Source organism: Bacillus rossius (assembly GCF_032445375.1).
Source record: "Bacillus rossius redtenbacheri isolate Brsri chromosome 4 unlocalized genomic scaffold, Brsri_v3 Brsri_v3_scf4_2, whole genome shotgun sequence".
In the NCBI taxonomy this organism is placed as follows: domain Eukaryota; kingdom Metazoa; phylum Arthropoda; class Insecta; order Phasmatodea; family Bacillidae; genus Bacillus; species Bacillus rossius.
The window spans coordinates 38722011-38744364 of NW_026962011.1; the positions used below are offsets into that span (position 1 = coordinate 38722011).

General features: G+C 36.6%; 1 protein-coding gene across 1 annotated transcript; it reads left to right on the forward strand.

Moving 5' to 3' along the window:
* The first annotated feature begins 5311 nt into the window (after positions 1 to 5311).
* Positions 5312 to 21177, forward strand: LOC134542283 (iron-sulfur clusters transporter ABCB7, mitochondrial). The gene has a single exon (XM_063386427.1). The coding sequence runs from the start codon at positions 5505 to 5507 to the stop codon at positions 7695 to 7697; it is 2193 nt and encodes a 730-aa protein (XP_063242497.1). The 5' UTR covers positions 5312 to 5504; the 3' UTR covers positions 7698 to 21177.
* Positions 21178 to 22354: the final 1177 nt, after the last annotated feature.

Sequence of the window (22354 nt, forward strand, 5' to 3'; positions counted from 1 at the left end):
GTACACGGCTTGAATCTACCCTGAATGGCTCTCCCTTGATTGTGAAGGCCGCTCGGCCGTGTGGAGGACGGGAGACTTCGGAAAATTAATATACACGAGTTGGTGAGAATTACCTTTAAACTAGTCCCGCTACAAAACACTCTCACCAACACTTGGCGACGTCTAGCCGTTACACAATTAACACAGAAAAACATAACTCTACGCAACACTAATGGTTACCGCGGCAGTCTCGCGGGACCCGGGTCGATGCTCGCTGGAGACGGCCAGCGCCGAACATTAACGGGTGCAGGGGGGGCTCTATGAGCGGGCTCCTAAATTCGGCGAAACACTTACGTGAGTGATACGATCTGCAGCGCGGTATCACGATGAAGACGGTCGGGATAGGCCCGGTTCCATAAAATACGCGCCGAGTCGACGTGGGCAGCTTATGAATTAATAATAGGTTTAAATTTAAATATTTAGTGCAGAATAAAATGATCACAGAAAGAAAACTTGGATGCTGCCCACGGACACACGTCTGTTCCCGGCGCAGAGTGGTTCGAGACTGCCGGACGTGAGTCTCGCAAGGAAGTAAAACTTTCTCTTCTTTGTGAGTCGGCGTCAAAAAACTTATATTAACTTAATTTGCTCTATTATAAGCTAAAAACACGTTCCAGGTTCTCAATTAAAAGGTAGCACCTGGTAATTGTGTGCTTAAGGCTTAACAACTGTTTTATAGTAGTATTTAATTATTTGAATTGTGGCATCAAGTTGGCGACTGTAAATTTATCAACATATTGTCCCACTGTGAATTGTTTTAGAGGGATTTCTCCTATTCTGACTTGATCATAGTCACGGGCATTTTAATTAAGGCCATTGGCCGCGGTGACTGTTAATGAGGTTTGTTGTCTATTGAGGTCACGCCCGAGGCGTTCGCCTGACTCAATCCGGCTGGGCAAGGGGCGCGCTCCGAAAACGGGATACGGTACTGGCGGTGCGGAGCACCGGCTTTAAGGCCATGGTCGGTACGATGTCAAAACATATAAGCTTGTCGTCGTCCGGCCGAAGACTTCCCCAAAGCCCGACCTGCAACCGCCAGTATCCGACCCCGCTAATGGAACGCACCCCTAGCCATGGCCCACCCATGGAGGTAAGACCACCCGAGTCAGGCGAGCCCCTGAAGACCGAGGGCCAAGCATAATTAATCAAACACCTATACCCAAATTCATTAATTTCAGACCTAATTTATTTGTAGCGCCACTTTTTATTAAAACCCCCGCCCAAGGAAAGAGCGACGCAGGAGTGCCCGAGTCACTCACGTGTGAAATTACGTGTCTCCCTTGCGGCCTTCAGCCTGAATTAATTATAATGTTGTGTAACGTAAATATTACCTCCATGTTTTTTATATGTACCTAGCCACTGGAGCAGTCAACAAGTGACAAACAGTCTCTGGTGTGACTCTTATTATTTAAACTTAATTTACATAAATTTGCTAAAAATAATTCTTAAAGAGTATCTGCCAATTAGATTAATTATTAATAATGAATGTGTTAATTTAGAGCTGCTCTCAGCTTCTTGTTATTAAAATAATTTCCGAATAACGGAACTTTAGCAACTTTGGAGCTAGAGAATGCTGAGACATTCCATCGCGCCACAGACAGACGCGAGTACCGAGCGACGCGCGGACCGGGGCGGACGTGCGTTCCACGGGGAGTCATCACCCTTTGTCACCACTGAACTTAACTGCTGGTAACTATAGTCATTTAAACCAAATCGTTTTTCGTTGCGTAAACTCCCCGTGCATCCCCGGTCCTTTTTACGGTGTAGGGCCTAACCCAGCTGCTTAACTATAAACTCCCCACTAGACATTACGTGGGGCAGTTCACCATACGGCACGGGCCGACTCCCACTACAAGTGAATTTTGGTTAAACGTTGAGTGCACAGGCACTGGCGACAGCTACGCATAGAACTTGCATCTAATTTAATTGTGGACCACGGTCCACACAGGTGGACCCGGGTGCCGCCACACTAGCAATTATCGTAATTGGTCGTCTCCAATCAACCTCCCCCTTAACCTCGACTGGTGTGAGGGCTTAGATTGGTAACAGTGCGTCAGAGCACTCAGTGTTAATTCAATGTATTTCGTAGGGTAATTTAATTTACGTCATGTAAGTGTAAACTGTAATTGTAACCGTTCGACCGATTAAACGTCCACTCCGCACAACCCATGCGCGACGTGTCACCGACAGGATAAAGTTCGAATTCGTGTCTATTATTGTGTTGAGTCTCCCTAACCCAGCTAGGAATCAGAATGTTATGCCGCACATGGCCTGTGCCATGTTAACAGCCAGGGGTCCCTCCAACCGCAAACTCAGCCGACGGTCCTAGTGGGCCACGCAGGGGCAATGCACCCACAGAACCCAAATTTGGTTAGACACAGAGCTAGCATGGCGCCCTCCTGGACACATTTTCACTAAGAGCCAGTTTTCCCGCTAGGATACACACCCGGTCTCGAACACGAGAACCCAGATGACGGCAGTACAGTAGTAAAGGTTAACTAGAAACAGATTAGAATAATCAGTTTTCGGAAATCTTAACAAAAAATATTCAAACTATGTTTATTTTTTTAATTGTTGTGCAATGTTTTCTAAGAATTTTAATTTTTATTAACATGAAGTTAGTAATTTCGTTTTTCCTACTCCTTTCATATTACATCTTACCATGTGTTCACAATGAAACGTTGTTTCGCACCAAAATTTTTTTTACTGTGCTCTGATTGGCGCTTCCCTTAATTCTTAAGAATAATGTTGGTTTACGGACGATAATTTTACGTGATAGCGTCATAAGAAAACATTGATGAAAAATTGAATACTTTTTCATTTTCTAATATTATTTCCATATTTTTCAAATTTAATTTAAATTATTTGTTTAAATATAATTACGAACAGTTAGTTAAAAAGGCCGCCATAACCTGTTTGATATTATAGAAGATTTTCTCGCTCGGTGGTTGGCCGGTTCTTGCACGCTCTGCTCAGGCGGAACGTTAAAATTTTTCGTGCGTGCAGAAGGCGTTCATCGATTTATAAGACGTTATCACGTCAAGAAAAATAAAAATAAAATATAACCCTTTCTGTTAAGGCTTCACTCATCATATAGTTCGCACACGACCTGTCAAAATTCCAATATGACAATCACAACATAGAGTCATATGTTAAATGTACATGACTAAATATTAATTCAATAATTATGATTTCAATCATAAACCCATCTTTACGACCCCCTATTAAATATGAAGGATTTAAGCTAATTTTCGGTTGAAAAACGAATAGTGTTTTACGATCCATATTTAGTCGCAGGTTGGCTAAAAGAAACCTGAATAAGCTGTGGATTAATATTGGATGTGTTTGTAATAAAGGGAAGCCTACAACTCACGTAATTTCGGTTCCCTGCAAGAATTTCCGAAGATTTCCGAAGTTTTGCGTTTTGGTATTAACGCCACTTCAGCCGCTAAATCAGAAGTTTACAATTAAAAAAAGCATGTTGTGACTGACCTAATCCAACCTAACCCTTCGATATTTTTAATTTCAATTTTTGAGAGAAATCCGAAGTTGCACGAACGTGGTAGGGAACCGAAACTACGTGAGTTATAGGCTACCGTGTAATAAAATAAACTTGAATTTGTTTGCTTTTTTTAAGGGCTGGTTTTACCATGGGTTTTTAAGGCCCCTCTACCTCTACCTAGAATTATATATTATAAAGTTAAATCTTAATGATATCTATACTACAGCGAAGCTAACCTCAAATTGAAAAATGAATGGTGATTTATGACCCAAATTTTGCCTGAGGTTGGCTAAACGAAACCTGACGAAGCCTGCTGTGTAACATTGGATTTGTTTGTAATTCCAAAACTAAAATTAGGTTGTTTTTATTTGGTGAAATCTTAGCCCAATTTTAAAATTGCCGTCACCCGACCTATGTGAAAGGCCCGGGGGGTACCTGACGGGCGCTACGGGCGTCGCGGTGCTCTTGTCGTCCGGAGGGGCGCCAGGCTAGCGGGCTGCTAGGCCGTTGGTGTTGGGTCGTGGGTACTCTGCCCCCGCGTGCCCCGCCAGGTACACGGCTTGAATCTACCCTGAATGGCTCTCCCTTGACTGTGAAGGCCGCTCGGCCGTGTGGAGGACGGGAGACTCCGGAAAATTAGTATACACGAGTTGGTGAGAATTACCTTTAATCTAGTTCCGCTACAAAACACTCTCACCAACACTTGGCGACGTCTAGCCGTTACACAATTACCACAGAAAAAACATAACACTACGCGACACTATTGGTTACTGCGGCAGTCTCGCGGGACGCGGGTCGATGGTCGCTGGAGACGGCCAGCGCCGAAAGTTAATGGGTGCAAGGGGGACTCTATGAGCGGGCTCCTAAATTAGGTGAAACACTTACGTGAGTGATACGATCTGCCGCAAGGTATCACGATGAAGACGGTCGGGATAGGCCCGGTTCCGTAAAATACGCGCCGAGTCGACGTGGGCAGCTATGAATTAATGAGGTTTAAATTTAAAGATTTAGTATAGAATAAAAATTAATAAAATGAAAGAAACTTGGATGCTGCCCACGGACACACGGCTGTTCCCGGCGCGGAGTGGTTCGAGACTGCCGGACATGGCCGCCTCGCAAGGAAGAGAAACTTTCTCTTCTTTGTGAGTCGGCGTCAAAAAACATATATTAATTTAATTTACTATATTACCAGTTAAAACATGTTCCAGGTGCCCAATTAAAATGTAGCACCTGGTAATTGGGTGCTTAAGGCTTAACAATAGTTTTAATGTATTTAATTATTTAAAATGTGACATCAAGTTGGCGACTGTATTTATCAACATATTGTCTCACTGTGAGCTGTAATAGTTGGATTTCTTCTAATCTGACACGATCCTAGTCACGGACATTTTAATTAAGGCCAGTGGCCGCGGTGACTTTTAATAAGGTTTGTTGTCTATTGGGGTCACGCCCGGGACGCTCGCCTGACTCAATCCGGCTGGGCAAGGGGCGCGCTCCGAAAACGGGATACGGTACTGGCGGTGCGGAGCACGGGCTTAAAGGCCATGGTCGGTACGACGTCAAAATTAAGTAAATAAAACAGGCCCTTAATGATGTTGCTTTAAAACTTTAACCATAAAGTGGATAATAAATTTTCTAGTACATGACTTAAGAAACAATAAATTTATCTAAACTTATAGAATTCTTAAATAGTTTCCCCTTACATTAGGAAAACTAATTTTTGTGAGGTAATTTTATTTATGTCATTTTTATTTGGTAATCCTGGAGTCAGCTGTTAATTTATTTTGATGTGTTTACAACTTGAAGTACTCTTGTATAAAGCGTGTTTTTTTTTTGCTTTGGGTAAAAGAATTAAATTGCAAAATTACAAAGGATTTATTAAAAAAAAATATTGCAGATTATGAATGCCAGGAAATAATGAACTAATAGTTAATCCTACGTAACCTTCATTATTTTAGTTATAATGATTGCTCTGGGTAAGACAACTTCTATTGGAAGAACAAATAGTTTACTGGATTTTAGATGGCATTTCAGTTGTTTAGCCTACAACTGTGGTAATGCTTATGGGAAAAATTCTGAAGTGTTAATCAAGAACTGCTTAACTGCTTCATGTAATAAACCAAGGTTCATTTCCCTATTCACAAATAATAAGAACAAATTTCTTAATCCAAAGAGAACTAAAGCGAGGCTGTACTTTGCACAGATATGTGAAAAGCTAAATGTAAAGATGATACCTAAAACACCAGTGTTGCAGAAACTACGACAATGTTTTCACATCAGTACTGGGTCTTTTTCAAAAACTATTGCCCCAGTGAGTTCAGCTGTCAGCAATGCAGACATGCTAAAAGCGATGATGTCATACATTTGGCCCAAAGATGACTCTAAGATTCGCTCCAGAGTGTCTCTTGCTTTTGGCCTTTTGATAGGTGGTAAGGTTTTGAGTGTTGCTGTACCTTTCACTTTTAAGTATGCCGTCGATCACTTGAACACACAGCTCCCCGTGTCAAGTACAGGTGACGCTTTCTTGAACATGACAACCCCTTCTGATACAGTGTTGACCGTAGCCGTCTCACTGCTGGTTGGATATGGTGTGGCACGTGCAGGAGCAGCGGGCTTCAATGAATTGAGGAATGCTGTTTTTGCAAAGGTTGCTCAGCGTTCTATTAGAAAACTAGCAAAAAATGTTTTTGTACACTTGCACAATTTGGATTTATCCTTCCATCTGAGCAGACATACAGGTGCTTTGTCAAAAACTATTGACAGAGGCAGCAGAGGAATTAATTTTGTTTTGTCAGCAATGGTGTTCAATGTTGTGCCAACTGTGTTTGAATTAGCTCTTGTAAGTAGTATATTGGGTCTGAAGTGTGGAGCTGCTTTTGCAGGAATATCGGTAGGTTGTGTTGCAGTTTATGCAGCATTCACACTAGCCATCACTCAGTGGAGGACAAAGTTCAGGGTGTACATGAACAACGCAGAAAATGAAGCCAGCAACAAAGCAATTGATTCTCTCATCAACTATGAAACTGTAAAGTATTTCAACAATGAGAAGTACGAAGCGGATCGTTACGATGAAGTCTTAAAGAAGTACGAAGAAGCTTCGCTAAAGACAAGTACAAGTTTAGCATTCTTGAATTTTGGTCAAAATGCTATTTTCAGTTCAGCTTTAAGCCTAATCATGGTATTGGCAGCCAAAGAAATTGTCCAAGGTAACATGACAGTTGGTGATTTGGTCATGGTGAACGGTTTACTGTTTCAGCTGTCTGTTCCTCTTGGTTTCCTTGGTTCGGTGTACAGAGAAGTGCGGCAGGCACTTATTGACATGCAGACCATGTTCGCTCTGATGGCCCACGACACAGCAATCAAAAATAAAATAGCCGCTGAAACACTTTCAGTGACACCCCAGGCTGCAGACATCGTATTCAACAATGTAAAGTTCCAATACGAAATTGGGAAACCTATCTTTAATGGAATTTCTTTCACAATACCCACGGGTAAGAAAGTTGCTGTCGTGGGTGGGTCAGGTTCAGGCAAATCAACGATGATTCGATTGCTGTATCGTTTCTTTGAGCCTCACGCTGGTGAAATATTGATTAATGGACAAAACATAAATGACGTCAGTCTGGAAAGTTTACGAAGTGCAATCGCAGTCGTACCTCAAGACTCGGTCTTGTTTCACGACACCATTTTTTACAATTTGCAGTACGGCAACATGGCAAAGAGCAAGGAAGAAGTCATGGACGCCGCGAGGATGGCCGATCTGCACGACACCATCATGCGCTGGCCGCACGGCTACGAGACGGAGGTTGGCGAGCGGGGCCTCAAGCTGTCCGGGGGAGAGAAGCAACGCGTCGCCATAGCCCGTGCCATCCTCAAGGGTTCTCCCATCCTGGTGTTCGACGAGGCGACTTCTTCTCTGGATTCCATCACGGAGCACAACATCCTGGAAGCCCTGAAGAGGGCGACGGAAGGCCGCACCTCCATTTGCATCGCTCACAGGTTGTCGACGGTGAAGGATGCGGATGAGATCCTGGTGCTGAGCAACGGGACCGTGGCGGAGCGAGGCAGCCACGCGCAGCTGTCGGCCAATCCCGGGAGCCTCTACATGAAGATGTGGGACATGCAGCAGTGGGACCCCACGACGGTGAAAGCCGGCTGAGTCTCTGTCCAAGTAGTGCAATCCTTCCCTGTTGTTTGATACAGCATTGATGGTTATTCAGATGGGTGGCTTCCATGAACAGTCGTTAAACATATCTAGCCTTTTGGGTTATGGCCATGATGGTTGCAAATTATCTCATCATGCTTATGCTTGGTTGGTTGCAGCCAATTCAGTTCTCTGTTTATGGCTTCAAAAGAAGCATGTTTAAATGCAATGAAATGATAGCTAAACTTAGAAGCCTAAATGGTATGTTTGATGATTATTCAAATGAATGGCAAACCTATTTGATAATTGATGAGTGTGGTTTTTAATGTAAAGATTGAGTACTTTAGCACATACATGTAATTCAGATATAATAAAAGTAAGCAAAATTTATTTTTGCAAAGCCAGAAATTTAAATTCGGCTGACAATTGTCACACAATTCAGTGCTATCTTGTTGGGCTATTTTCATTTTTCATTTCATTTTCATTTCATTTCATTTCATTTCATTTATTAGCGTCCTATATTTGACAGTACATATGTCCAGGTTTTGTCAGTAACATTATAAATAAAATACAACATTATAATACACTAACAAAACAATATATAAAAAAAAAACATTATAACACAATAATATATGTTACAATAAAAAATGATAATAAAAAACAATGCAGCAATTTATGTAGATGCACTGAGGAATTCATTAACAGAGTATGGAGCTATTCGTAGTAGGTAATCTTTGAGATGTCGTTTAAATATGGTATGTGATTGGGATGCTGTATTTAACAGGGATATCGGTAGAACATTTATTAGTTTAAGGCCCATGTAAAAAGGGTTCAATTCGTATTTTTTTGTTGAATGAAAAGGAATATGATTCTTATAAATGGATCTGGTAAAGTGATTATGTATTTCATTATTCTTTACATACTTAATATTTTGAATTACATAAATGACAACCGAATATATATAAATGGCTGGAAATGTTAAGAGTTTGTTATTCAGGAAAATAGGCCTACAAGAATCTGTCTTACTAAGATTATAAATAATTCTAATAACCCGTTTTTGAAGCTTAAATATCTTTAGCCAATTTAAGGAATTTCCCCAAAAAATAACACCATATCTCATTATTGAATATATGTTTTCATAATACATAGCCATTACTGCTTTATGTGAAGTTACAGTATTAATAGTTTTTATGGCAAAACAAAGAGAACTAAGTCTACGACACAGAAAAGATATATGATTAGTCCAATTTAGATTCTCATCAAGATTCAGTCCCAGTAATTTTGCTGTTTTTACAGTATTAAGAATATTATTGCCAATAGTCACTTCAATATTATTTAATCTATTTATTTGAGAGTTAAAATATATAATAGAAGATTTTTGAATATTTAGAATCAGTCTATTATCAGTAAACCAAGTTTGCATTTGGTTGAGGGTTATGGAAATTTTTTTTTGTAGTTCCTGTAAAGTCTGGCCTGTTACTATAATGGAGGTATCATCTGCAAACATGATAGTCTGGCCATAATCTAGAAACAAAGTTAAATCATTAATAAAAAGCAAAAACAAAAGTGGACCGAGAATTGAACCTTGGGGAACACCAATACCAATTTTCAAAATTTTTGACCTAGAAGTAGTGGTAATATTATTATAAGTCACATTAATACTAGTAATTTGTGAACGATTTGATAAGTAAGATTTTATAATATTGTTTGCAACACCTCTTATACCATATTTACTTAATTTTTCTAATAAAATATCATGGCTTACACAATCAAATGCTTTGGTTAAATCTACAAGTATGCAAGCTGTCAAGACTTTATTATCTAAATGAGAATAAATACTAGGGTCAATCCATATGAAGTATTCCAAAAAAAAATTTATTGGAAGCTTCATCAATTTTAAAAAAATTGATATTTTGAGCCTTGTTAACATTATGTATTGACAATTTAAAACTGACACAGTTAATTTTTTATTCTCATTAGTTTGATTATGGCAGCCATTTTTTTGTCATGGGGCGCGACAATTTTTACATTTACAAGGGTTCAGCTACATTGCTATATCTTGGCTCTGGTAGGCCATATCGTGATGAAACAAAATCTGAGGGGTTAAGCACATTTTAAGCTACAATTCTGATGACAAACCATTTTTTTAAAATCAATCAATCTTGCCAACTTTAAAGGTTGAACTTGTGCCTTAGAATTGCAAAAATTTGCATTTTCATAAATTTTTTTAAGAGTGAAGGCAGTATCTGTTGGGCTTCAAAATATTTATGGATGTGCTTATGTAATAGTAGAGTAAATACAAATTATTTGGAGTGTGAGACTTCAATACTTTTTTTTTTTACAATTTTGTAAAAACCAGTTTTTTTCAGATTTTTGCTTACTTTACGGCTTAATATCTCTGGTGGGCAGTTATCTAAAGATCTTAAATTTACACACAATTAAGTACTCCATGGTACATAACTCCTGCAAAAATTTAGACTTTGAGATTCAACTGGTTCGGAAGTTACAGCCTTGCCAAACTCGTAATTTTTTTTATTTATTTGCATAAATAAAAGCAACCCTAGTAATTTTATATACGTTCTTAATTATTTTATATATATGCTGTAAGTGCTGTACTAAGTCATAAAAAGTATTACACTAAAGTTTGTTGCCAAAACACATGTATACTATGCACAAAAATATTAATTATAACAGTCATTCTATATCACATTTTTAAACAGACAAATGATTTACGATTTTAATTTGTACCTTATTTCTTATGTTTGTTAAACAGCATTGAAATTTCTTCAGATAATGATGCTGAAATGTTGTGTGAACGTCCAGTTGCTGTGGATAGTTCTGATGGACTGAGCTTCCTCAACACATTCTTAAGCGGCACCCACACTCTGTCTGCACATGACATCTTAAATGATGTTCTAGGTCCAGCTGGGTTGTAAAATTTTACGTAAATATCATTGTTCACAAAATTAACTTCTTCAATGACTCCTAGCCACCACTGTTCGTCATACACACAGGCGATAATGTCATTGTTCCGAAGATTCATGGGGATGGACTTGGTTGAAACTGGAAGATCCTCATACTCTTCTGATTTGGACGTTGCATAGCATCTCATTATAATCTCGGTGAGAGGAACAAAGCGGTGAAATTTTCGTGTTCCAGGGAGCCGTTGGCAGTTGTCGAACCTAGGTTTCAACTCTTCTTGTCGAGCGGTAATTTCCTCTTCTTTAACATATATATATTTGATACCTTTAATAGTCTGTGTACAGTACATATACATATCTTCAGGGGAAAGAATGTGATCCTTAACTGTTCTTTGAAGACTTGCCTTTGTTACTTCCCTTTTTGTTGTTCCTCCAACACCATCACATGCATTTTTTCCATGTGATGTTGCGAAGAAATTCCACTCAGCACTAAGACCGAAATCATTCTTGTGGTGACAGACATTAATTAAATTTTTCTTATTTTTGTACTGACTTGATGATCCATCTGAGAAGTAAATTATATGTTGAACCGAAGGAACAGTGTCTTTTAAGTGTTTCATAAGATGAGATTGAAATGTATGCACTGTTGTTGTGTTATGGTCCAAATGATCACTGATTACACAAACACATTGGGTTAGAAGTTTATCGTTTTCTTTGTAATAATACACAAAAGGATGAACAGTTGCTTGGCGATTTACCCAGTGGTAGCTCTGAATCTCGTCTTGGATAACAAATGTAAAGTTTTCTGCGAAGTCTGCAAGAACAATGCACTCTGTTTCGTTAAGTTTCTCCTTCTTCTCTCTCAAATGCTGACTTTGAATCTTTGATATAAAATGATGAGTTTTAAGTGAATCAAGTTTTTCAATAAGGGACAGAAAGAATTCTTCTTTTGGCTGAATAACAGTTATCATTTCAGCTCTATCTGTTGTGGTCCATTGTTGAAAAATTATGTTGTCTGGGATGGCATCACTTTCTTCAAATTCATCAAACAGAGATACTAGGGCTTCACTTCATGGACATTTAACACATTTGCCCATCATACACTCGTAACTACTCATATCACAAACGAGTATAGCAAGTAGGTCTTTGTAATCTTTCATAAGCTTTGCACCGTCAACCATTAGCTTAACATTCTGATGATAAGTACAAACACAAACTTTGTGTGTTCCCGATGATCCGGCTGTGACACACCACTTAGGTCTGAGTTCAATGAATTTTGATCTTCCAATTCTACAGTCTGGATGTTTAGATTTAAATTCCACAAACAATTCATTCAAATTGCAAAGCACCAGCCTCTTCTGCTTTTGACATTTCATGTTATTTATTTTTACAGATAAACAGTCTTTTTTTCCGGGACAAAGACGACTGTATTCATCACTTTCATAGAATTCACGGACTGTAGTAACCACCTCTGATTGAATGCCAAAACCCTTTTTCTTTCCCAACTCTGGTAGAATGCCCTGATCTTTCACTAGGTCTCTTGTCAGTTTTAACAAACGATCAGATACATTGAACTCTTGAATTATTCTTAGTCGACTCCATGAATTTGGAAGTAAACTAATTATTTTCACTTTCATTTCTTTTCCTGCAACAGCACATTTATCCTTCAGTTTCTTGATTAATTCGTCAAACTCTTCTACAGACTCTTCACTTGCTTCTCTGTTTTCCATCACTTCATCAAAAGATTCCTCAAGATTTCTTTTCAAAACATTTGAAACTTTACTGATCTTGTCAGCTATTGCTTGTGGTCTTTTATCTAAACCCAATTTCCTTATTTTAGATGCTGGCGAAACCCCTAATTGAGTACATACATTGTCTACTTTTCCCAACTTTTCAATCTCTGTAATAAAGTCTGAATCACATGTGTCCCCTGTTCCATCATTTGCTGTCACAAATATTGTTTGTAGCATGTAGGACACAAGGACTTACCAGGGACAAGCAGTAAATTGTAGTTTGTTTTTTTATACATGTGTTCAGGAAGTATTTCCCTAAGTCCTTTTGTGATTGCCTTTTTATGTATTTGTAAAGGATCACTGCAATACCGGCCAAATATATGGTGATATTTAATAAGATACTTAATCTCATGGTACTTACATACAGACTTAACATCACTAGAAACTCTGGTAAATATTAGCTGTTGCTGTTCTAAACTAAACACACAGATTTTCTTCAATTCCTGTTGCACTGAACCATAAACACATTTGTGGCATTGTTCATTTGTTAAATGTCCTATTGAACACTCTTTCTCCATACCGAAAAACAAAAAACCTTCATGGAAACACAAACCACCTTTCCTATACCAGAGCTGCTGGCAGACTAACAGGATGGAACAAATACCAGACCATACTAGAGCAAGTCCGTGCCTGTTAAGACCTGCACACTCCAAACAGTGGTAAACATCTCAGGCATATTTTTTTAATGTTCTTAGTCGGAGAACTCTTTTCAATTGCATAGTAAATGCCAATTTTAGGGTATTAAGATTTTTAAAAATATAATTAGAATTTATTATAGTTTCATTGTTGCAAAAAAAAATGCAATTTTACACAAGTTTGGCAAGGCTGTAACTACCGAACCAGTTGAATCTCAAAGTCTAAATTTTTGCAGGAGTTATGTACCATGGAGTACTTAATTGTGTGTAAATTTAAGATTTTTAGATAACTGCCCACCAGAGATATTAAGCCGTAAAGTAAGCAAAAATCTGAAAAAAACTGGTTTTTACAAAATTGTAAAAAAAAAAAGTATTAAAGTCTCACACTCCAAATAATTTGTATTTACTCTACTATTACATAAGCACATCCATAAATATTTTGAAGCCCAACAGATACTGCCTTCACTCTTAAAAAAATTTATGAAAATGCAAATTTTTGCAATTCTAAGGCACAAGTTCAACCTTTAAAGTTGGCAAGATTGAGTGATGTTAAAAAAATGGTTTGTCATCAGAATTGTAGCTTAAAATGTGCTTAACCCCTCAGATTTTGTTTCATCATGATATGGCCTACCAGAGCCAAGATATAGCAATGTAGCTGAACCCTTGTAAATGTAAAAATTGTCGCGCCCCATGACAAAAAAATGGCTGCCATAATCAAACTAGTGAGAATAAAAATTTAACTGTGTCAGTTTTAAACTGTCAATACATAATGTTAACAAGGCTCAAATTATGAATTTTTTTAAAAATAGTCGAGCAACCAGAGCTGGACCACTTGATATGGACTGACCCACTATTGAGTAGAGTGAACAATGCTTGTTCCGTTGACTTGCCTTTAACAAAACCATACTGATTACTGGTAATTATATTATAACAATTTAAGAATGAAAGCAACCGTTTTAATATAATCTTTTCAAGAATTTTTGAAAAATTTGGTAATAAAGCAATTGGTCTATAATTATTAATGCAGGTAGTATCACCCTTTTTATGTAGTGGAATAATTTTCGCTATTTTGAGCCTATCAGGAAATATGCCATTTTCTAAACATTTATAAATATATAGACAAGGGGCTTTTTAATGTGTTCTGCACATTTTTTTATTACAGAAATAGGAACATCATCAAGACCAACAGAATTTTTATTTTTCATACCTCTTATTATTTGAGTAATTTCATTTTCATCTACTGGTGTTAGGTACATTGAATGCAAATGCAAATGAATATAAAGTATTCTAGGTGATATTCCTGTATTTATAATGGTTGAATTGTTTTTTATTAAAGAGGATGCAATTTCCGTAAAATATGCATTAAACTTATTAGCGATTTGGAAACTGTCAGTGATTGTATTATTATCATCATCAATTAAAGAAATGTTATGTTTATTATTGAAACATTTCATATCATTATTAATTATTTGCCACATTGTTTTACTTTTATTGGTGGAAGATAACAGTTTACATTCAATATAAAATTTTTTAGCATCTATAACAGATTTATTAAATTGTTTTTTAAATTTTTTATAATCATCTCGAATGTATGAATTTTTGTTGCGGAGAAGCTTCTCCTTATAATGATTTAAAATTTCAAATCCAGAGGCAAGATCACTATTAATCCAAGGAGAGGACTTATTGTTAATGCTTATCCATAAATAGGGAAAGTATTGATTAAAATAAAGTAAAAATGTATTTATAAACAAGTTATATGCCTTATTGGGATTGCAAGTGTTATAGATTTCTTCCCACAATACAAGTGCAATCTCATTACAAAAAATATCTATTGTATCAAGTTTAAACAATCTTTTCAGTAAATGAGTAGTGGAATTATCATTAGATCTAAGTTCAGTGTCACTTAATTTTAATATTATATGTTGAGCCAAATCATCAGAAATAGCAGTATCAATAGTTTCTGCAAACAAAGTACTAGGGCTACTTCTAATATTAGTAAGAATATTATCGATACATGTATTAATTGTATTGCCAATTCTTGTAGGGGTAAGTATCGTTCTATGTATACCATATTGCCTAAGTAGACAAAAAAAATTATTGTTTGTGTTATTTTCCTCATTAAAATTTATATTGAAATCACCACATATTATCACATATTTTTGTATCCTTAGAACTTTTTTTAAAATTAAGTCAAAATAATTTAAAAACAATTCAAAATGACAAAATCCAGGGGGTCTGTATATACCAACAATACAGCTATGTATTGAGTTTATAGATATACAACAGCATTCAATTATTTTATCAAAGCAGTATTCAGATATATCAATGATCTTGTTCACAATATTTTTTAGAGTATAAATACAAACACCCCCACCTTTACTAATAGTTCTGTAATAACAAGAAGCTAAGTTATAACCATAAAAAAGACAATAGTCAAGTTCATTATGTTCAAGCCAGTGCTCGGAAAAACAAACAATATCAAATTTATAAAGACATAGCAAATGTTCTAAATTATGTTTTTTATTAAATATACTACATACATTTTGATGAAATATTGATAATTCTTGTAGATGCGATTTCATAGGTTTTAACATAGATTTTAACATAGGTTTAAACATAGGTTTTAAAATAGGTTTTAACATAGTTGGCCCCTTCATATCCATACATTGCAAGGGGCCCTCTAAAAGTTTTCCTGACTTGGGAACTGATGCCAACCCAAGGCAAGTGGTTTAAGATTTACAAAGCATTGAGCACTATTTTGTTCATGCATTATAATTTTTCTAATCTCATTAGCAAGGCGATCTTTGCCTCTACTATTTAAATGGAGGCCATGATGAGTATGATTTTCCCGAGTCAGGTTATTTACGTCAATTACTGTAACATTCTTAAAGGAACTACAAAGTTTGCTAATATTTTGGTTCACCTTTTTTGTTTCCACATTTACACAAGAGTCATCAATAAGATCGTATCTATGTGGTAGGTTTACAACAATAACATTGACATGTCCTAATTTAAATAAATTTCTTTTTAACGTGGTAATTACTTCATTACCTTAATTTTTTGCAACATCATTTGCACCACCTAATATTATGACAGTATCCTTATTAGTGAGCTTCTCACAGTTTTGTATGAGCCCTTCTGTTACAATATGCAGAGGAGCATTTGGTTTAACAATACCGTTTACAGTACAATCACTAACATTATTTAGAATTTTTCCTGCTACATCACGTCCATGGCTGTCAGCAAACAACAACACTTTTTTACTTCTTACCTTAGTATTCATACAGTTGTCTAAGGATGGTACTTTTACATACATTTTCTTTTGTAATGGTGGAAAAGCTTCTACATTATTTAATAAACTATACCTGTTGTTGATGGTCTTATTTTGATATGTTTTTTGCATCACAAAATCTTTAATCCTTACTGTTCTCTTGGGTAAACAAAACTAATGTATGAATAATCATTAACCTGGGGATGTGTGGTTAATGTGCAAGTTAGACATGTTTTTGGCAATTAAATTCATACCAGTGTTATAGTTGTAAAATATAATCATGCTTTATAAAACTGTACTTGGGGATATTTGTCATTTTTAATTAACTACATAAGATTCATGAGCCAGATCACATGTTTCTTATCAGGACTGACGAGAAGAAAATAAGGGCCCGGGGCAAATAATTTTGTCGGGCCGCTTCGATTACTTAATATACAACATAACTGTAATTACGTAACTTGTAAGTATCAGGATAAATTTGAGAAGCATAAAATCTTGTAACCCACTTGGTGCCTAGGCCCTGGGAATGTTGCCCCCTCCCCCCTTTTTCCTCCCCCCGTATCATGCTTCTTATCAACATACATATTGAAAATTTGAACGTAACATTAAATGAAAATGGAATGAAAATATTTAATTTTTAACTAAATATTTGGTTTTTAGTTTCGAATGGCCTTTGTAGATGTCCATGTATGTTTGTATGATACAATTCATTTATTGAATATGTACTCTTAATTAGCACTGTTATACTTAACCTATACAAGGCCTTGTTCACGTGGGCTGTATCTTTTGCCTCTTCTGCTCCGAAAACTTGTGATCGTGCAGAGTACGAAGGGTGTAAATATTCACGCCAAATTATTGTCATTTAGAATCAGTTATACAATTTTTTCTGAAAAATTACAACTAAAATATTTTAAGTGTATTTTATATTTTTAAATTATGTATACTAAATAAAAATTTACAAATCTATGTAAAAAAAGTTAGCTTAGTTTTTCCATTAAAATTTGTCAGTGTTATTTTTTACTTAAATCTTATTATCAGAGAGTACTACTAATAAGAGTGCCAAGTTAATTTGGTAGCAGAAGAAAAATAAGCTAGAGTCCCATGAACAAAGCCCATATTTCAGCAGTTTAATTTGAAAAAATTAATGATATAATTAGTGATCATACTTGTTCCTGCTTGTGCAGTTCACCCATTTTGTACATGTGTGTATTGTGTAAGTTGAATCTTACATTCGCATTACTGTTAACTTTGTTAATAGTGCCTGTGTTATCTGTATTTTAGGTTGATGTAAAAAAAAAAAACACATTTGTAGCCAGTTACCATTAATTTTAGGAGAAAAAAATTGTAGAAAAATCACCTTTTCACCATTATTGCATTTATTTAAAGCAGATTGTATTGGGCATTTCCTGCTTAGTTCTTTAGCTTGTTCCATTTTCAAAGTTATGATTTCTAAGGCCTGAGATAAAGCGATATCCTTACGATATGTACTAAAAGTCTATAAAAAGTATATTTCAGGAACTTTGATAGCTGGCAAATGAACATAGTTACAAGGGGAGACCCAAAAAATTTGAATTCTTGTCATAAAAATTTTATTTATTACCTTTTTTTTTTTACAAACTCCTTCAGTCACCTTCAAAATACTCTCCATTAGATGCAATGCACTTGTGAAGACTCTTCCCACTGTTTGGAGCACCTATGGAACTCTTCAACATTGATATCCTCCAGTGCCTTTTGTGAAACTGTTTTTACCGCCTCCACATGATCAAATGTTTCCCTTTTAGATTTTTCTTCATTCTCGGGAACAGGAAAAAGTCGCACATGGCTAGGTCTGGCAAATATGGAGGGTGGGGAACAATAGACGACCCCAAGAGGCCAAATAGTGGTTCACTCGTAAGGCTGTGTGTGCGGGGGTGTTGTCATGTTGAAGGAACCAGTCAACTGATCACAAAAGTTCCGCGCATTTCCTCTGCACATCCTCTCGCAAACGCCTTAAAAACTTCTAAATAAAAGTGCTGGTTAACAGTCTGGCCAGGGGGAACAAATTCCCAGTGCACAATTACACGAACATCAAAAAAGACAATGGTCATAGTCTAACATTTGTCCTCACTTGTTTTGCTTTTTTTAGTTTGGGGGTGTTGGGAGTCTTTCACTGGCTTGATGCATGCTTGTTTTCTGGGTCATGCCCGTAACACCAACTCTCATCATCTGTAATGACTTTGGTCAAAAAGTTTGGATCACTTTCGATCTCTTTTTTTTAAGTGTTGGCTCAAATTCAATCAAATGTTTTTTTGATCCTGTTTGAGAAGGCAAGCAACAAATTCAGCGGCAACATGTCTCATTTGCAAATCCCCTGTCAAAATCCACTGACACGAGCTCCAATTCACTCCTGTCGCTTCTGAAATTTCATTGATTGTGAAACGACGATCATGGATTTTTTGGTGGATTTTTTCAACGTTTTCATCGTTTCGAGATGTTGAAGGGTGCCCAGAAGGAGCATGGCCTTCAACACTTATCTCACCACGTTTGGAGAGCCCAAACCACTCAAAAACTTGGGTGGGGCTGATAGCACCCTCCTTGAAAACCTATTGAAGCATTTGGTAAGCTTCCATTGCAGATTTTTCAAGCAGGAAACAAAATTTCAACCACATGCTTTGTTCTTTTAAATCTACCATAATGACTTCGTAGGCAGAACACGAGAACAAAGAAAAAACAATAATACGATTAAACATTAACCTACAAACTGACAGTCGAGTCGCAGTCGAGGCAGCTGTTTAATGAAGGTATCTACTAATCCCATCTAGCGCGAGAACTCTCTACCACGTCTACGAATGGCAGCACACACTGTTACTTTTTTTTTTGGGTCTTCCCCTTCGTAGATGTTAGAACACCAGAACTTTTTGTTTTCATCTGAGATACACCAAGTTTTCTCCGTGTCTCTTAAGAGCTTGCATCTGGGATGTTGGAGAGAAACATATCACCAAGGGGCATCATTAGCCACTGAAAATTCAGTCGTACAGTCTCGTTGTCACTGTCTGTAATTAACAGATGATAAATGAACAGCACTTTGTTGAGGCAGGTGTATGAACATAGGACATTCCGTGGATTCATTGCTTATGAAAATGTGCTCCTGCTTTATTTCCACTAATGAAGGCTATAAAAGAGTGAAGGTGTTTGGACCTCATTAATCTACCCTCCCTTCAAAGACATAAGTCGTAAATCACATCACATTACCCAGGTAGCCAACTGACACCACCCTACAATGTGCCAGATAGGTACAAGGGGTTTCCACATTCATGTGATTACGCAGTGGCATCTTCACGCAGAGCCACGTTTCTTGTTGATAACTACATTGTGTCCACAAGGCCCCAACCTACCTGGGAACACATACTGTGTGCAGAGCTTCAGGAAAAACAACGCGATTTGAAAACTACTTAAGATATTTGAGTGGGGTCTGTTTGCAAAAAGCATTAAGAATTCGCTGAGGGCCGAAAAGTAGTTTTGATTCCGGATTAAGTTTTTAAACTGTATTTTTAGGTGATTTAAAATGGCTATAAGGCATGTTTTCAGAGTAATTTATAGGCATGAAGAATCTGGTACCGATTCTTGCATTACACATTTATTTCCATTTCTCTGCCATATAATGTTATGGTTATCGCTGAAATCTCATAGTTGCCCTATGCGCTCAGAGGCTATACCATGCTACGAGCACCAGCAAGCATCACAATTGTCATTCCGTGTCACTAACACACATACAGCCCTGAATAGGTGGAGCCCCTTAATACAAAATTTAAGATTTTTGCTTTAAAACTGTGTTTTTAGTACACCTACAACCCACAATTTTGCCAAGATTTTTAAACACTGGAACATTATCTTAAGATTTTTATAGTTCAATTTTTTTTTTTTTTTTTTTTAAATTGGAAACAATCTTTATATGTAAAGTAGCCTCGACGTGATCTTCTGCTTGTTGGCAGACTGGTTCGCAGAGTTCACTTGAGAGAGAGTGTAATAGTTACTTTGGCATCTCTTGCTGTTTCGACATCACCGATCACAAAGTTGAAACCCCTGCGACCACACACTAACTGTGGACTAGGCTTGTCAGCTTGTTTCTTTCCGACATCACGTCCATTACACCACACGAGAAGGCTACCTCAGAAAATTTTGACAGTCATTCTTCAAAAAGGGAGCATTTTTGCATTGGTATTTTTATCAAGCAGTTTACTTCAAGAGAATGCTGACGACTCCATCAAAGCACCTGTATTCCATAAGAAAGATTTATTTTAAAGTTAATACCCGTGAACATGTGTGTAAATAAATCCTTAACTTTTATATAATAGTAATTACAAACAGATTCACCCCAAATATAGCAATGTTTGTTAGGTTTTATGTAGTTTTTTTAAGGGCTGAATTTTTTTCTCAAGTCAATATTTAGCATTGAAACCACATTTTATTTTACATTTAACTGATAAGCTCTATGTAGAAAATAATACCTTATGAAACAATTTTATTTAATGTACCTAATTGTAATGCAAGTAATTTTCTCTTAGCTTTTACAGGTTTCTGTACAAGGAATGAATTGCCATGATTTGTTGTGGTCAATTTAGCTGTGGTAACTGATTGTTGGTTATAAAAACATTGTGTAGATGAGCAATGCTCAAGAGTGAATAACTGCAAACAATAAATCGTGGAGGATAGAAAATTATATTTTTGTGTATAATGAGCTACATGCTGCCAAGAGAATTTTAAGGAAGTGTAAAAATAAATGTACCATGTTTGTTAAAATGAAATGTAAATTAAGGTTTTAGCCTGTATGTACATAATTGTACATATTGAGTGAAACGAAATGTAAATAAAAACAGATTTATTTTGTCGGTTAAATGTTTACCTGTGTACTTACCCACGACACCTTATTGACTGAATTCTCTATCCCCATCAATGGCTTGACATAGGCTAACATGGATATAAACTGTTTGCAAAAGCTGCTCTCTTGCTAATGTGACTGCCAAAATTCATGTTATTAAGAAAGCAGCGAGTGCACACTTTATTGAGGTTACAAAATCTCACAGCATTGTGTGTGTATGTGTTCCAATGCAGTTGTTTATCACATTACTGGTACATTAAACTAAGTTTGCCAACATGCTCACAACCATGTTAATATCACGTGAATGCAGTTGTGTTGATTTAATTTATTATATTGGACATTTAACATTCCTAGGGTGCACAGTATCTGTAAAAAAAAAGGTTGGACAAAAAGATAAATACAAAACACAGAAAACAAGTGTTGGCCTTGTGCCAGAAGACAAGAATCAGTCTCTATTAGTCATGGTTCAGATTCATGTTCTCTCAGTCCAATGCCTCAAATCTGGATCCAAGATCTCAATAGTAAAGAAAATAATAAATTTATGTATTTTTCAGATGTGTCTTGAAGAAACGTTCATCCCACTAAATTTTTATTTATTAAATAAAAGTAATGTTAACATATTTAAGATGTGAACAATTACATTTTTGATCAAAACTGTAATGTGTAAACAATTATTCCCAGAGCATTGTGGCAGGTGGCAGAAACATTTTTTTTTTTTGAAACAAACAACGTGGTCCTTACTTTAATACCAAGTCATTGGAATACTACGAGGATTTGATTGGTCCATCCTCGGTCTATGATGAACGGCAACAGAATCTGATTGCAAAGCACAAGGTCGTTTGGTGTCATTTCACAACTGACAATTTATTGTACTCATTAGAATCGAGTAGATACAAGAAGCATGTTACAGAAAGCACCACTTTCACCTCTCACCTGTTACAACTTCATTGTAAAATGTATTGAAGCAGAGAACAAACAAATTCGAAGGTAGTCCCTGTGTCACTGTCAGCCATGTTTAAAGGTACAACAGTCTAACCACATAAATTGAATATAGCTTAGAACAACAGGCTTTAATGTAGTAAGTATAAAAAAAAACCATATTATTCTGTGATTGATAGAGCAATCATTACAAGCAAAGTATTCTGAATTTTTTTTTTTTTTTAAAGGGGGAGGGGGTTCTTAAAGTCTCTTGTG